This window comes from Nerophis lumbriciformis, linkage group LG13, assembly GCF_033978685.3.
Source record: "Nerophis lumbriciformis linkage group LG13, RoL_Nlum_v2.1, whole genome shotgun sequence".
In the NCBI taxonomy this organism is placed as follows: domain Eukaryota; kingdom Metazoa; phylum Chordata; class Actinopteri; order Syngnathiformes; family Syngnathidae; genus Nerophis; species Nerophis lumbriciformis.
In genome coordinates, this window is record NC_084560.2 from 41596060 (window position 1) to 41614498 (window position 18439).

An 18439-nucleotide genomic window follows, 5' to 3' on the forward strand; every position below is an offset into this window, starting at 1 on the left:
ATGCATGGCTGCACAAAGCAACCAAAACTTTTAAGAGCAGCCAATGATTGACACAGACAAGAGTCAATGTTCTTTATTTGCTAAGGGCGCAATGCTTTTTGTCTTTTTTTTTTGTTTGTTATATTTCTGTGCACAAAAAAAAAAACCTCACAAAGTGAAAGTCCACATCGCGACTGTAGCTCCAGAATTCAACGTCACACACCATGGCCAAAACAAAAGTCGGCAAAAAAACAGGGCGCAGATTAGAACTCTGTACAGTCAATATCTTCTTTAAAAATAACACCAAGGACAAAAATGTTCCTTTTCGTAAATCAAATTCTATTTTTTTTTTTTGTGAAATACAACAAAATAAATTCTATAAAATAAGAGCAAAAATATTTAAATATAATACGGTGGGCAGAATATTTTCATTTGCAGGAGTATTTGGTATGTTTTAGACAAAAAGAAGGAAAAAAAAACAACCACGCATTCAAGTTACCAATTAAATACAGTATTTACTGATGTTTTTACCTTTTACTCCTACAGAAGTACAAGTCAGTGAATGTTGCAACATTGACTAACCAGCCGCCTGTCCGCCACCCCTGACCCCTGGCTGGGATGTGACAATGGTTGGCAGCCACTAGGCGACACAGGTGATTGTAAAAAAAAAAAAAAGAAAAAGAAAAAAATACAGGGCTCGGCTGAAGACAGAAGCAAAAAAAAAAAAAAAACAGTCTATTTGTTGCATATGTTTGGGTTTCTTGTTTTCTCCTATTAAGCCGTCTAATCCCACTGGAACACCGGGCTGCCAAAATGTGACGTTTGGAGGATATTAATATTATATGTGCAATTGGAAAAAAGCCACTTAAGTCATACATTGGTTGAAAGAAAAATCTTGTCATTGGAGAGGAGTAGAAAAAAAAAGGAGAGCTTCAGGTTGTTTGGGCTACACACTAATGTGGTGAGAAAGCCATGCTAAAATGTTACAGCATTTTGACTGGAGCTTCAGGGGGGAAAAAAAAGGCAAAGATTCTCGGAACGTTTTCACCTCAAAACACCGTAAAACTCAACTTGCTTCCTTCCTTCCGCATGTCACGCTAAAAGCAACCACGCAGCTGGTGAGTCGTTGAGGAGCTTAAAGAATAATTATGATAACAATGCAGTGTCCTTCTTCGTCTTCTACAGTTGCATGACCGATAAAGCATCCAATGGAACAAACTTGTACTGTGGGCGATGACGGAGGATTTCTTGTCTTCTGGTGGGTTCTTGGTATAATATCCATTTTTTGTGTGTCGTTCATATTAAATCTGCAACCTCTCCCAACAGCAAACCACACAGTTATGCTACTGGGCGATCCCAACAGTCAGAAACATTAACATAATATTATGTACACCTTTTTTTATCATCATCATCATCATCGCCAGCTCTGGGTTAATTTTCTTTATTTAGAACTCTTAAATCTACTCCCTGCGCTCAGCAGGCCCCGCCCCCGTGTAGCGCAAGGGCCCCCCCCTCCTGCTGGCCAGGCTCTGAAGAGAGGAGAGAACCAAAGAGAGCGAGAAGAGAAGATGAGAGTAAAGAGGCACAGCAGAGGAGGTGTCGGTACGGGCCTGGCATGGCGGGCGGGAAGAAGTTACTCCTTGGGCGGGGCGGGAGCCGGGGTTGGGGCGGGAGCCGGGGTTGAGGCGGGAGCCGGAGCCACCTCCTCTGTGCTCTCCCAGTTCTCTTGTGCTCTCGGGCCCGAGCCGGGAGCGGGGCCGGAAGTGGGGGCGGAGGCGGGGCCGGGGCCGGGCGGCGGGGTCTGCACCGAGGCGGGGCCGGGAGTGGGCGCCGAGGCGGGGCCTGGGCGCTGGGGGTTGTTCATGTGCTGTGCGGCGGGGCCCGTGTACGGCTGTCCGTGAGGGTGGTTGTTCTGTCAACGAGGGGGACAAAACGTTACATTTACTCAACTGCAGAGAGCACCAGGCGTACAAACACTTCAGGACATTCATTTTGGTTTTTGAGTCCTCAATACACAGGAAGAAGCAAGAAGAAAAAGTAAAAAAAACAACAACAACCTAATCCAGATAAAAATATGTATTGTGATATTTATACCTTTTTTTTGGCGAGACACGATGCAATCTTTTCATGTTTGTGCAAATTTGTTTTTAATAAAAATTGTGTGAGTCAAATTTCAAGTACCGTATTTTCCGCACTATAAGGCGCACCTAAAAACCACAAATTTTCTCAAAAGCTGACAGTGCGCCTTATAACCCGGTGCGCTTTATATATGGATAAATATTAAGATTCATTTTCATAAAGTTTCGGTCTCGCAACTTCGGTAAACAGCCGCCATCTTTTTCCCCGGTAGAACAGGAAGCGCTTCTTCTTCTACGCAAGCAACCGCCAAGGTAAGCACCCGCCCCCATAGAACAGGAAGCGCTTCTTCTTCTACTGTAAGCAACCACCCGCCCGCGTAGAAGAAGAAAAAGCGCGCGGATATTACCGTACGTTTCATTTCCTTTGTGTGTTTACATCTGTAAAGACCACAAAATGGCTCCTACTAAGCGACCGGGATCCGGTTCATGAAAAGACGCAATCTCTCCATCCGCACACGGATTACTATTTCACAGCAACTGATATTCCTGTGAACCGCACTGTGGATACAACGGGAGCACGTACGGTGAATATTCGCACCACAGGGAATGAGAAGTCATCCTTCACTGTGGTTCTAGCTTGCCATGCTAATGGCCAGAAACTTCCACCCATGGTGATATTCAAAAGGAAGACCTTGCCAAAATGCCAAAAGAGACCTTTCCAGCCGGCGTCATAAAAGCTAACTCGAAGGGATGGATGAAGAAAAGATGAGCGAGTGGTTAAGGTAAGTTTAAGTTTACGCGAAGAGGCCGGGTGGCTTTTTTCACGCAGCTCCGTCCATGTTGATATACGACTCCATGCGCGCCCACATCACGCTGGTTTTAATATATTATTAAAGTTTGACTGACCTATCTGACTGTTTTTTTGACATTCCTTTAGCGCAGTTAGATGCGGCTTACAACACGGGGCGGCTTATAGGTGGACAAAGTTTTGAAATATGCCGTTCATTGAAGGCGCGGCTTATAACCCAGGGCGCCTTATGGTGCGGAAAATACGGTACAGTATTTTTCGGACTATAAGTCGCAGTTTTTTCATAGTTTGGCCGGGGGTGCGACTTATACCATACTTGTCAACCTTGAGACCTCCGATTTCGGGAGGTGGGGGCGTGGTCGGGGGGTGGGGCAGGGCGTGGTTGGGGGCGTGGTTAAGAGGGGATGAGTATATTGACAGCTAGAATTCACCAAGTCAAGTATTTCATACATATATATATATATATATATATATATATATATCTACATCCTGAAAATATGCAAACAAAACTGTGTTCAGATAATTGATACTTCAAACTTGCATAAACATAACATGAATATAACATAACTTGGCTTCTGAGAGCTTCAAAATGTAATGAATAAAATGCTAAAGTTGTTGATAAACAAGCCATTTTTTAAATAATTAAATATGGTCATTTTAAATGAATTATTATGATAATTTAAAATGTATTATTTCAAATATGTTTATTTTAATGTACCGGTATAATTCTACGGCTGGATGTAAGAAGGAGTCAGAAAAAAATACAAAATAAAATACAATTAATTTTTATGTTTTTAGCAAAATATAGTAAAAATGTATTTAGTTTTTTTAATTAATAAATGTATTTATTTTTAGGTAAGATAAACATAATACAATTTATCTCTAGTCTGGATGATTTAGTTCTTGTCACGTCATGAAAAAAGGCTGTCCTCACTCAGGTCCGCATGGAGCTGGAGGGGGCGTGGCTTCCAACTCCGGCTGAAAATCGGGAGATTTTCGGGAGAATATTTGTCCCGGGAGGTTTTCGGGAGAGGCGCTGAATTTCGGGAGTCTCCCGGAAAATTCGGGAGGGTTGGCAAGTATGACTTATACTCAGGAGCAATGTTCCCTCTAATTGTTGATGTGTGTGAGCAAACACACAAACACTGAGCATTGAGTGGAATATAGACATGCACACTGTGGTCAAACCAGCAGCACATTTGTCTCAAACCTGACATAACAATTTAAATGTCTTATTATTATAATCAAGTGACTAGTCAATTTCAAGAGATTATTTTCTAATATATGTGATTTGGCCCACTTAGATATTGTTTTTTTTTTAAATCAGCTATGCACTATAGTATTTTATGCCTGGGTGGAGGTCCTGCTTTGGAAAGATTGTGTACCCCTTTCAGAGATCACATTTAGTTCCCCTTAAAACATTCACATGTTGCATGAGATGAAATGTTTATTCACTTTCTGTCCGTAACATAAATATTTTTATTAGCAATTATGTAACATCATTTCATGATTAATATCCAAAAAATAACATTCTTAACAAATGACAGTAGAATAAGCACACTGATTGAGGAGTCATAGTAAAACCACCTGAAATGTACACTTTACGTGTAGTGTTGGAGTTGTCCAACTTTTTGTGTGGCCATAAACGCACCAGTGGCTAATTGCCATAGTGCAGTGGTTCTCAACCTTTTTTCAGTCATGTACCCCCTGTGAACATTTTTTAAATTCAAGTACCCCCTAATCCGAGCAAAGCATTTTTGGTTGAAAAAAAGAGATAAAAGAGTAAAATACAGCACTATGTCATCAGTTTCTGATTTATTAAATTGTATAACAGTGCAAAATATTGCTCATTTGTAGTGGTCTTTCTTGAACTATTTGGAAAAAAAGATATAAAAATAACTAAAAACTTGTTGAAAATTAATCAATAAAGATTTCTACTCATTGAAGAAATCATCAACTTAAAGTGCCCTCTTTAAGGATTGTAATAGAGATCCATCTGGATTCATGAACTTAATTCTAAACATTTCTTCACAATAAAAGAAATCTTTAACATCAATATTTATGGAACATGTCCACAAAACAATCTAGCTGTCAACACTGAATATTGCATTGTTGCATTGTAATGAATGGAATAGCCTACTTGATTTGATGTTCAGTTTATGAACTTAACATTCATATTTTGTGGAAGTATTATTCAATAAATATATTTATAAAGGATTTTTGAATTGTTGCTATTTTTAGAATATTTAAAAAAAAATCTCACGTACCCCTTGGCATACCTTCAAGTACCCCCATTTGAGAACCACTGCCCTAGTGTATGTGTTGGTGCAGGTGAGAGAGAGAGCAAGCGGATATAACAGATGACAAAGAGTTGCTTTAGGCTTGGTTTGTACGGTAGACAACGACCAGTTTTGCTAGATAAAAGTATTTTACACATTGTTTTGGTGTGGTTATGGCCGACAAACAATTTCGCTAACTAAAGGGACCGATGGAATTCCTGTCCTCCTTTAAGTGTCTCCACAGACGTTACAATCATTTAAGTGTTGACAAACTCGCGGGGCGGTATAGCTCGGTTGGTAGAGTGGCCATGCCAGCAACTTGAGGGTTGCAGGTTCGATCCCGACTTCCACCATCCTAGTCACTGCCGTTGTGTCCTTGGGCAAGACACTTTACCCACCTGTTCCCAGTGCCACCCACACTGGTTTAAATGTAACTTAGATATCGGGTTTCACTATGTAAAAGCGCTTCGAGTCACTAGAGAAAAAGCGCTATATAACTGTAATTCACTTCACAGTTGCATTGCAAAATCATACAAAACAAACGATTTGTTTATTTTGTTTGGAGTGAGATTTGATTTTTTGCACGGCGTAGATTTGCTGTGCGCAGAGGACGCGTGAGCAGTGCACAATTGCGCACCTTAGAGGGAACGTTACTCAGGAGCGACTTATGTGTGAAATGATTAACACATTATAATATTATTTATCTCATTCACGTAAGAGACTAGTCCAGGGGTCGGCAACCTTTACCAGTCAAAGAGCCATTTTGACCAGTTTCACAAATTATAGAAAACAATGGGAGCCGCAAAATTTTTTTGAAATTTTAAATGAACTGACACTGCATACAAAGTTTTTTTTTTGCTTTGTGCTATGTATAACCAGGGGTCTCAGACACGCTGCCCACACCTTTATGTGGAATTTGAAAGCTGGTGCGGCACGCGGGTTTTATTTACTGGCGCTTGTCAGCGTCAAGCGTGACGTGATGGTACAGCATTCAACACCCACTACAACCGGCGTGCCTCATCAGCCACACGTTGAATGGAGCTTCCGCTCTGCTCGCGTAGGTGACAGCAAGGCATACTTAGTCAACAACCACACAGCTCACACTGACGGTGGCGGTATAAAAAAAACAACTTTAACACTCTTACTAATGATGCGCCACACTGTGAACCCACACCAAACAAGAATGACAAACACATTTCGGGAGAACATCTGCACCTTAACACAACATAAACACAACAGGACAAATACCCAGAATCCCATGCAGCCCTAACTCTTCCGGGATACATTATACACCCCCCCGCTACCAAACCCCGCCCACCTCAACCGACGCACAGAGGGGGGAAGGGGGGAGGTTTGGTGGTAGCAGGGGTGTATAATGTAGCCCGGAAGAGTCAGGGCTGCATGGGATTCTGGGTGTTTGTTCTGTTGTGTTTATGTTGTGTTAAGGTGCAGATGTTCTCCCAAAATGTGTTTGTCATTCTTGTTTGGTTTTGGTTCAAAGTGTGGCGCATTATTAGTAAGAGTGTTAAAGTTGTTTTATATTACCACCGTCAGTGTAACCTGTGTGGCTGTTGACCAAGTATGCCTTGCTGTCACGTACGTGTGCTAGCAAAAGATATACCGTATTTTCCGCACTATAAGGCGCACCTAAAAACCACAAATTTTCTCAAAAGCTGACAGTGCGCCTTATAACCCGGTGCGCTTTATATATGGATAAATATTAAGATTCATTTTCATAAAGTTTCGGTCTCGCAACTTCGGTAAACAGCCGCCATCTTTTTTCCCCGTAGAAGAAGCGGGGGGTGCCTGGGATATGTGACGTTTCATTTCCATTTGTGTGTTTATGTAAAGACCCCAAAATGGCTCCTATTAAGTGTGTTGTCTGTCTAATTATAAATAATGCAGACGAGGCGTGTTAACTGAGTTCTCAACGTTTACTCACAGCGTGCTCATAACCACATTCTAACTCCCAGCATACAACAACGCTTCTCAGGGCTACCGCGCATGCTCGTCACTATCGTTGCATGCTGGGTAGTGTAGTTGTTATATTTGCTAGCTCATAACATCACATTAAGAGACACGCTTACGCGCTTAATTCAATACTCGCCGTCATTCCGGGTGGATTGACAAAAGACCTCCAGCCGCTAGATATTGGTGTCAACAGGGCATTCGAAGCTAGACTGCTAACTGCGTGGGAACAGTGGATGACAGAAGGCGAACACACGTGACGTTCACCAAGACAGGGAGACAGCGCCAGACGACATTTTGGATCCCACATTCGCCCAACTTTTCAATTCGGACAACGAAGGAGAATAATTCGAGGGATTTATGAATGAAGAATAACTTCAGAAAGTGAGCGTTATGTTTATTTTGTGTGTTGTGACATTAACGTTCGAGCAACATTATGTTGCTATTGCTCTGCACTATTTTGAATTTTACTATGTTTGTGATTGCACATTTGCGTACATTTTGGGAGTGAACAGAGTTGTTAGAACGCTGGTTTTTAATATATTATTAAAGTTTGACTGACCTATCTGACTGTTTTTTTGACATTCCTTTAGCGCAGTTAGATGCGGCTTACAACACCGGGCGGCTTATAGGTGGACAAAGTTTTGAAATATGCCGTTCATTGAAGGCGCGGCTTTTAACCCAGGGCGCCTTATGGTGCGGAAAATACGGTATGTTGTGTTAAGGTGCAGATGTTCTCCCGAAATGTGTTTGTCATTCTTGTTTGGTTTTGGTTCAAAGTGTGGCGCATTATTAGTAAGAGTGTTAAAGTTGTTTTATATGGTCACCGTCAGTGTAACCTGTGTGGTTGTTGACCAAGTATGCCTTGCTGTCACGTACGTGTGCTAGCAAAAGATATATATTGTTTAAAAAGTGTTGGGCTGGCACTCTGTTAATACAGATTGTAGAGGGCGCCAAATGTTGTACCATCATGGCACGCCCTTATTATAGCCGTAAGGGTGAAAATCGTTGAATATTAATCTCGGGAGTTTTCTGCGAGAGGCACTGAAATCCGGAAGTCTCACGGGATAATTGGGGGGTTCAGCAAGTAAGCTGCTGAGCCGCATCAGAGTGATCAAAGAGCCGCGGGTTGCCGACCCCTGGACTAGACGTATAAAATTTCATGGGATTTAGCGATTAGGAGTGACAGATTGTTTGGTAAACGTATAGCATGTTCTATATGTTATAGTTATTTGAATGACTCTTACCATAATATGTTACGTTAACATACCAGTTGGTTATTTATGCCTCATATAACGTACACTTATTCAGCCTGTTGTTCACTATTCTTTATTTATTTTAAATTGCCTTTCAAATGTCTATTCTTGCTGTTGGCTTTTATCAAATACATTTCCCCCAAAAATGCGACTTATACTCCAGTGCGACTTATGTTTTTTTCCTTCTTTATTATGCATTTTCGGCCGGTGCAACTTTTTCTCCAAAAAATACAGCACTTTGAATTGCGTACAATTTGTGCTCAATAAATAAACTTGCTTGTGCCAATGTGTTAAATAATGGATCATCTATCCCAATAATAATTGGACATCAACATGTTGCATTACAACTTCCATAATGATTTCATATTTCATTTGTGCAAATTAATTTTGTCCTCTACCTAAGCACTTTTAATGGTTCATTTAAATGTGTATCCCTCAATATGAAATGATTATATGTTGATAATGACCTGCTGAAACTGTGTGGTTCCAGGAGAATGAGGGTAGAGAGACGTGTCCTCAGGCGGTGAAGAGTCTTGATCGTCGGGGGCTTCCTGTTCATCGGGCTCCTGCAAAGAGGACAAGAAGACAACACACACATCTACTGACTGTATGCACCCGTGTCAGACTATGGACTGTCTTGCCAGAAGCATCAATAAGTTACACACTAATCAATGTTTCTAGCTTTGGCCAAGGATGACTTTGGTTTATGTGAGGGGAGGGGGGGTGCCTGGGATACTGACCTTCCCTGGGCTTCCCTCAGTACACTTGAGCTGTGTGTGAAATATTACAGGAGAAGTGTGTCATTCCACTGCATTGAACAAATGCAACTATCTTTGACATGACATGTACACACAATGCTCAAAGTCGCATTATTGTTACTGAGCATTGGCTGAGCCTCCGGAGCTCAACGAGAAGAGATCCATCAAAACGCCATATTTCCCAGCATGCATCTCTAAAGCCTGGCATATACTCTCGTGTCACGAAGCTTGTGTCCCGCCGATGGCATTTTGTTTCATTTGTAGTTCTTCCCTGGGGGGGTGGCGCCAAATTTGTAATTCTCGGGGCAGTGTCTCCAAAAGGAGAAACTGCAGCTGTTGTTGACTCGATACTGTATTTCTTTCCTGTTAAGTGACGACATCGACATCTGTGTCTACACTGGAACTAATCATTCACAATGATCAGATTACTTTTAATGGACGTTTTACTTATAAACCAGAAGATAATACCGTATTTTTCGGACTATAAGTCGCAGTTTTTTTCATAGTTTGGCCGTGGGTGCGACTTATACTCAGGAGCGACTTATGTGTGAAATGATTAACACATTATAATATTATTTATCTCATTCACTCTCGGCAGGGTCCTTGAGGGTGCATGGGAGTTTGCCCAATCAGTCTACATGTGCTTTGTAGACTTGGAGAAAGCATTCGACCGTGTACCCCGGGAAGTCCTGTGGGGAGTGCTCAGAGAGTATGGGGTATCGGACTGTCTTATTGTGGCGGTCCGCTCCCTGTATGATCAGTGTCAGAGCTTGGTCCGCATTGCCGGCAGTAAGTCGGACACGTTTCCAGTGAGGGTTGGACTCCGCCAAGGCTGCCCTTTGTCACCCATTCTGTTCATAACTTTTATGGACAGAATTTCTAGGCGCAGTCAAGGTGTTGAGGGTATCTGGTTTGGTGGCTGCAGGATTAGGTCTCTGCTATTTGCAGATGATGTGGTCCTGATGGCTTCCTCCGGCCAAGATCTTCAGCTCTCACTCGATCGGTTCGCAGCCGAGTGTGAAGCGACTGGGATGGGAATCAGCACCTCCAAGTCCGAATCCATTGTTCTCTCCCGGAAAAGGGTGGAGTGCCATCTCCGGGTTGGGGAGGAGATCTTGCCCCAAGTGGAGGAGTTCAAGTACCTCGGAGTCTTGTTCACGAGTGGGGGAAGAGTGGATCGTGAGATCGACAGGCGGATCGGTGCGGCGTCTTCAGTAATGCGGACGCTGTATCGATCCGTTGTGGTGAAGAAGGAGCTGAGCCGGAAGGCAAAGCTCTCGATTTACCGGTCGATCTACGTTCCCATCATCACCTATGGTCATGAGCTTTGAGTTATGACCGAAAGGACAAGATCACGGGTACAAGCGGCCAAAATGAGTTTCCTCCGCCGAGTGGCGGGGCTCTCCCTTAGAGATAGGGTGAGAAGCTCTGTCATTCGGGGGGAGCTCAAAGTAAAGCCGCTGCTCCTCCACATCGAGAGGAGCCAGATGAGGTGGTTCGGGCATCTGGTCAGGATGCCACCCGAACGCCTCCCTAGGAAAGTGTTTAGGGCACGTCCGACCGGTAGGAGGCCACGGGGAAGACCCAGGACACGCTGGGAAGACTATCTCTCCCGGCTGGCCTGGGAACGCCTCGGGATCCCCCGGGAGGAGCTGGACGAAGTGGCTGGGGAGAGGAAAGTCTGGGCTTCCCTGCTTAGGCTGCTGCCCCCGCGACCCGACCTCGGATAAGCGGAAGAAGATGGATGGATGGATATCTCATTCACGTAAGAGACTAGACGTATAAGATTTCATGGGATTTAGCGATTAGGAGTGACAGATTGTTTGGTAAACGTATAGCATGTTCTATATGTTATAGTTATTTGAATGACTCTTACCATAATATGTTATGTTAACATACTAGGCACGTTCTCAGTTGGTTATTTATGACTCATATAACATACACTTATTCAGCCTGTTCTTCACTATTCTTTATTTATTTTAAATTGCCTTTCAAATGTCTATTCTTGCTGTTGGGTTTCCATCCATCCATCCATTTTCTACCGCTTATTCCCTTCGGGGTCGCTGGAGCCTATCTCAGCTACAATCGGGCGGAAGGCGTGGTGACAAGTCGCCATCTCATCGCAGGGCCAACACAGATAGACAACATTCACACTCACATTTACACACTAGGGCCAATTTAGTGTTGTCAATCAACCTATCCCCAGGTGCATGGTTTTATCAAATACATTCCCCCCGAAAATGCGACTTATGTTTTTTTCCTTCTTTATTATGCATTTTCGGCCAGAGCGACTTATACTCCGGAGCGACTTATACTCCGAAAAATACGGTACCTTTGTAAAGATGGACTGTGCAACTTCTGAACGAGTCGCGACAGAGGACTTTATTATTTGCAACACTATTCGGCCGTTTAGTACATGTGACTAGAGCGCTATCATGTAAAAAAATAAAAAACACTGTTAAATAGCTATTTTAAGTAAACAACATGCTGGTGTTAATGTTCAGAAATTGCGTTTTTGTAAATATACCGTGCCTGAAGTGCGGGAAAATGATTATTGACGGAGAAAAAGACGTGTGTATGTGTCGGAATTTAACCTGTTAGCACAATTTTGTCAATAAAAGTTAGGAGTGCCGTACTTTGTGACATTTTCTGGACGCAATACATAATAGTACACAATATCAGTTTGCTGGCAAATCATTAACCACTGTTTTATTTCATACGAGCATTTGTGCATCTGTGTTCAGGGACTCTTCTTGGCAAAAACTGACCAATCACAGCTCTGGGTTATGCGTCGCCGGCGATGCAAACCTAGGATTTTTTGGAGGTGGCACGTAGACTACACAAGGGGAGGGGAAACGTCGCCAAGGCGAGAGTATACACCAGGCTGAAGTGGCTCTGACAAGTCATTTCACATTCTAGCATCCTGGCCGCAAACATTAATGCAAATACATCCAAGTAGTCCATCTACGGCGGCGATGTGGGTATGTGTAGTTGGATAAACACCTTACAGCAACGCATCAACAATGCAGGGCAGCAATTTAACCATCTACCGGTACATGAGGAAGTACATTCTGCGTATGCTACCGTAAATGCTCTAATTAAGATGGGCTGTTAATTGGAAGCTGAGGGGCTGTCATTTAAATTAAACTCATTACATACAAGTAGGAATGTAACAATATGAACATTTAATACCAAAATGGTCAGTTACCACGGTATTGTAGAATGTGCTCCAAAAAGTACTTACAGTATAAACACACTTAAATATTTTGAATAACTTATTTTAATAACAAAAATAAACTTAGAAAAGCAACTATTTTGCACGTTTTGTGTTTCATATGTTTAGTGTTTTAGTCTTAGTATTTGATCTGCTTAATTGCTAAGCTTGTATTGTTTTAAATATAGGTTTGTACTGTAGCACTTTAAGATTAAATTTATTTGAAAGTGCGTAGAATAAAATCTTTATTATTTCTGGCGGGCGTTGTGGCGGCGTCCTCTGTTCAGGGGAACTTGAAATCACCGTAAAAACAACTGTCTCCTATTCTTTTCATTACAGAACAATCACTCAGTTTTAAGAGAGCACGGCTTATAGGTTGAATCCAAGCTTAGAGTGGATGATTATTTTTTTTCGACATTAAAAACACTTCCTTGGGATCGACATAACACGTAATGGTGGTTCTTTGGTCAAAATTGTGCATAGATTTTATGTTTTACAGACCATCTTCAAGCTGCTTTCTGGCCCTCTCTTCAGGATGCGCGATTTTGTGGGTGGTCTTATTTACGTGCCTCCACTTTGACAGCGTCTTCTCCCCGTCAGCCATTACGCAGTTTTTAGCGCTTTCATCAAGGAGTCTACTGACAGATATAAGCTCAAACTACATGCTTCTTTATATTAGAAATGGCAACAGCGGAGAAAGCATGTGCAGCTCCACAACAAGATAGAGAAAAAGAAGGAACTTATTGACTGGTCGTTGAATTACAATGGCGAACTCGTGCAAAGCACTCTGGGTAACTTTATACTATAGCAACGTCACATTTAGAAAAAACGTCACAGATTGGGAAAATTCCAAACGTCTCTTTTGTAGGAAATATGAAGGAGGGCAAGATTGTTTTATAAATCTCTCCGCCATGGTTTTATTTTAGATTTTTGGGACTTATGCAGATCCCTAATAGACAAAAACAGGTACTGATATGAAAGAAAAGTTGTTTTACACAATATGTTCATTGTATTGGGGGAAGACTTTAATGTCTCTTGTTTTCCTGTTAGCATCTAAGCTAGCTGGCTGGCGCCAGTCAAGCCAAGAATTTATCAAAGTGCAGTTATCAATGACACGTTTTTTGACCATTACAATTTAAAAAACGGTAATACTAACTCGTCTGGAGTTTTACTGCAGTTATCATTAATACAGTTTATCGTTACATCCCTACCTATAACATATTTTAACTTTAGTACATTTAATGACAGTTCTCTACAAGCACATGGTTGTTTATTAACAAGTGTATAGCACAACGTAGCGGCAACCAAACCAAAAGTAGCAAAACTGCTGAGCAGATTAGTTTTGTTAACGATATAGCAAGTGCAAAGCGCATCAGCTTCACATGGACAGTTGAGTAGCACAATAGACATTTTATAGCGCATGCGGAGGCAGATGTGGACCAATCATATTTCCATTGCAGCTGCTGCCATCTTGATGAGTTATGAAAACAACTACATCAGGAGGGTTCAGTTTTATTTGCTTTTGTAGAGTACGCACACAGATCGACTATCGGAGACTCTGCAGTTAATTAAATAGAGGCGTTAATTAGAGCATTTACAGTATGTTACATAATAATCATGATGGATGTCATAAGGCTTCCAAATTAGCAGAAAAAAACTAAGACATTCGGAGTAGTGCACAATAAGTTAGGGGTGTCCAAACCTTTTCCATCAAGGGCCACATTAACATTAAAAACTGACGGTTGTGAGGACCACTCTCAAATCCTTCACATTTGTTAGAAAACACACTAAAAGCAATCCAACGTAGGTCGGTGTATGTTGAACAATTCATTATACTTAAAGAATACAGCCTTCATTGACAGCTTTGTGTAATTTGTTGGCAAAAGCCTAAAAGTCTAAAGTAAGTCCACACTTCAAGGTTATAATATCCTGCGGGCGTTGCAAAAAGCCCTCCGAGCCAGACTTTGGACACCCCTGGTTAATGTAAACGTAGTCATTAAGTATTCATCACAGTCAATTTGATGTGTGATTACCTCCTCGGGACACAGCTCGCAGGCCTTGGCGAGGGTCATGCGTGCGCTGTGTGAGCGCTCAAGGAAGTAGCCGTTGGACGTCTCGTTGCTCTGGACTGGAGGCGACCAATTGTTGTATGTGTACTGTGGGTTCCCAGAGTAAGGCCTCCTCTCCAGCTCGTCGCCTAGCCACTCCACTGCCCACGTCCACTTTCGCTTGAGGTCACCGTTACTCTGTGTGGGCGCACACAGCAAATACGCTTGGTTAAACAACGTACGGCTATTAAACTTTATAAGCAAGAGAATGTAGGTGCCAAGACACTAGGATTACTCTATTTTAGTGGTGCTGTGACAGTGGACAAACAATATTATATTCCACTTGGTGAAAAATACACACACAGATGGCTTCACTACACATCTAAAATGGCTTCGCTAATCATCTTAAAATGCACACTGGCACTCTGCTAACTTGCAGTCAGTCAGCAACAAACATTGGAACTGTACATTTGATCATTAGTTTTTCTTCAGCAAATAGGCCAACCTAGCATGATGTTGCTGTTAAAATGAGTGTAATGTTAGCACTGTAACTCACATAGCTATGCTAGTATTGCCAACATTAATATCCACTCCTAGGGCTGGGCGATAAAATAATAATATATGTCGCGATAGACATGTGATCAATATCAATAGAAAATGGGGTCGATAGAACGTTCAATAATTTCACTGAGTTCTGTTAGAAAAAAATAGGAAGAAATGCCGAGCCGGAACCGCACGGCATTCTGGGGGGGGTGTAGGCAGAGGAAGGGCTTTGGCCTCTCAACCTATCACGGCCGAGCCTGAACCGCAAGGCATTCTGGGAAATGCTAACAGGAAAAAAAAAAAAAAGCAACAACGGCGAGCTGACGACGAGGAGTGAAACAAAACGGGAATATGAGTGCGGCAGCACGAGAGGAAATTGTAAATAAAAAAAAAGAAACGTCACGTCACCAGTTTGGCAGTATTTTGGATTTTTTAAGTCCGATACGAATCAGAGTAATACTGTCTGCAAACTTTGCAAGGTCGTCGTCCCGACCAAGTCTGGGAACACGACAAACTTATTTTACCACCTGAGCCGCTCTCACCCGCTGGAGTACAGCAGTATCAAAACAGCCACAACCATCTACATCAGCCGGTGCAAGTGGAACAGCACCGAAGCGGCAACAACAGACCACCATCGAGAGGTACTCGGCAGCAGTGCCATACGACAAAAATTCAAAACGTTATAAAGAAATAACGGATGCAGTGGTGGATCAATTAGCGAAGGACATGCTACCTACTTATATTTAATATAAAAGTATTTAAATTCAGCCTTTTTTCTCCTGGTCTTTATTTAGAATAGGTTTTGTTTTTTTTAATCAATAATTATCGATATCGACTGATATGAAACACTTATATCGTGATACATTTTTTAGTCATATCGCCCAGCCCTATTCACTCCTCAATGTTACATTTTTGTGTGTGATGTATGGCATCTATTACGTTGGAAAAGTGCAGAGCTACTGGGAAAATGTAGTAAGTTGAAAAAGTGCACAATGGTGATTCTTTGAGACACAGAGACAGGTGTGGATTTAGCATTAAACGAAGAGCCTTCCTAAAAGCGCTTTTTAAACAGTCTTAACTGCAGAGACAAGCCTAAAACCACTTCCTATGTCTTATTTAAGATTGAACCAAATTGCACAGCGACAAGCGAACCAAAGGATCTTTAACAGAATGGTATTCTCGCTAGTAGCCAACGTCCTTCCACAGAGCAAAGCCACGTCTAAGTTAGGATACCTTCATGGCTGCAAATAAAATGCATGTGTCCGAATAGCTAAACATGCTGCACTACACACTAAGAGGATATTCTAAGTGCGAGTTAAAGCTCTTGAATGTAAAACCAAGGTGGCTGAATCGATACAAATCATCGAAAGTAACGATATCATGTATAGCAGGGGTGCTCATTACGTCGATCGCGAGCTACCGGTCGATCTCGGAGGGTGTGTCAGTCGATCACCAGCCAGGCATTAAAAAAATTGTCCTAAAAATGAGCGATCATAAATCTTCACTATGACGTCACTTGATTGACATTCACGGCACCCGAGGGTCTTCTGAGATGACGCTGGCTGCTGCCAGCTCATTAAAATTACCGACTGGAAGGCGAGAAACACTTTATTTCAACAGACTCTGGCGCAGTACGTGTCGTCAAAACTCCAAAGACCGACTGCACAGTTGCGCTACCAAAATAAGAGTCTCAGAAAGCTGGCGTGCACAAGCTAGCAAGCTACGGAGTTTGCCGACAATGTATTTCTTGTAAAGTGTATACAAAGGAGTACGGAAGCTGGACAAATAAGATGCCAAAAACCAACCACTTTCATCTGGTATTGGACAGAATGGAGGACTTTTTTTCTCCTCCATTCGAAAATGCGGACATCAGCACCACTGTCTGATTCCAATCAATGCAAGTCATCACAATCAGGTAATACACCAACTTATATTCTTGTCTTCATGAAAGAAAGGAATCTATATGTGTTAAACATGCTTGTATTATCTTTAAACACCTTTAACTTATTAACAATATTAACTATATGTGTTAAACATGCTTGTATTATCTTTAAACACCTTTAACTTGTTAACAATATTAACTATATGTGTTAAACATGCTTGTATTATCTTTAAACACCTTTAACTTGTTAACAATATTAACTATATGTGTTAAACATGCTTGTATTATCTTTAAACACCTTTAAGTTGTTAACAATATTAACTATATGTATTAAACATGCGTGTATTATTATTAAACACCTTTAATTTTTTAACAATATTAACTATATGTGTTAAACATGCTTTCATTATCTTTAAACACCTTTTACTTGTTAACAATATTAACTATATGTATCAAACATACTTGTATTATCATTAAACACCTTTAATTTTTTAACAATATTAACTATATGTGTTAAACATGCTTGCATTATCATTAAACACCTTTAACTTGTTAACAAAAACATGTATTTCATAAATAAGTAAATATAAATTATATATATGAATGAGGTAGATCCCCACGACTTGATCAATTGAAAAGTAGCTCGCCTGCAGAAAAAGTGTGAGCACCCCTGATGTATAGTAATTAGAGCTGAAACGATTCCTCGAGTAACTCGGTTACAAAATATATTTGATGAATTTTCGCTGAGGCGTCTTTTTTTTTTTTATGGCATTTTGCCTTGTTAAGTAGTCAAAGCTCACGTTTCGCACGGACTGTTTAGGTATGGCACAGTGTGTTTATGTCAGATCATACGCCCCCTGCACTGCACCGCTCCTTTTAATACGCTTGAATTTAGTAAACTTTTTCGCCAAGATACCTCACAATGCCAGACGCCGAAGAAAGCAGTAGACAGGAGCCATAGCAAAACGAGGGAATTAAGAAGCGACAAAAGTTGTTTAAAGTGTGGGAACAACTTCACACTAAAATCGAAGGAAAACGCAATCGTATGCAAACATTGCAAAGTGGAGCTCGCATACCACAAGAGCACAAGTTCGATGCTGCAGCACCTGTCGAGAAAGCATCCGATTGAGGGACGTCCAGAGTCGAGGTAAGTCATCTATTATCAAATGTAAACGCAAAAGTTGTGTTGGTAAAATAAATGTTATTCATTATGATAACCAGGTTGTGTTATTTTACTCCCACAAAGTCCTCAAATGCCGCCAAAAGGTGTTGAAAACTAACATTGAAGCTGTCGTGTTCAATTAGCCTTTCATTAGTAACCACGCGAAAGTAGTTGTGCAAAGTTATTCGGGTTATTCAAGTCATGCTACTTGGATAGCTTGCACTTGCACCCTCTATAGTCTCTATAGCATAGGCGCCGATCTACATTTCTACCAGTGGGTGCTCGGACAGGCGGTAAATCTGACGCTACTTTTCTGAGCATGCACATTTTGCTTGGTGGTGACTTACCACTAGTTGCACATGTCAAATGCAGTATTAAAGGCACTACCTAATCCACTTTTTATGTTTCATACAATGAAAACTGTTCTTATAGTTTTATTTTTGATACTAAGAATATAGTTTTAT

At 41.5% G+C, this 18439-nt stretch overlaps 1 protein-coding gene across 5 annotated transcripts in view; it reads right to left on the reverse strand.

Annotated features, from left to right (window-relative positions):
- Nucleotides 1–57: 57 nt before the first annotated feature.
- The window catches only part of usp9 (ubiquitin specific peptidase 9), a 104556-nt gene continuing 86174 nt past the window's right edge, over nucleotides 58–18439 (reverse strand). For 4 of the 5 annotated variants that reach the window (XM_061970766.1, XM_061970765.1, XM_061970763.1 and 1 more), the window contains 4 exons: nucleotides 14374–14586; nucleotides 9109–9138; nucleotides 8836–8934; nucleotides 58–1891 (listed from right to left, as the gene is read on the reverse strand). In XM_061970766.1, coding sequence (XP_061826750.1) covers nucleotides 1613–1891; nucleotides 8836–8934; nucleotides 9109–9138; nucleotides 14374–14586 — 621 coding nt within the window. In that variant the 3' untranslated portion in view covers nucleotides 58–1612. The remainder of the gene's footprint in view (nucleotides 1892–8835; nucleotides 8935–9108; nucleotides 9139–14373; nucleotides 14587–18439) is intronic. The other variant, XM_061970768.1, reaches the window with a different exon arrangement.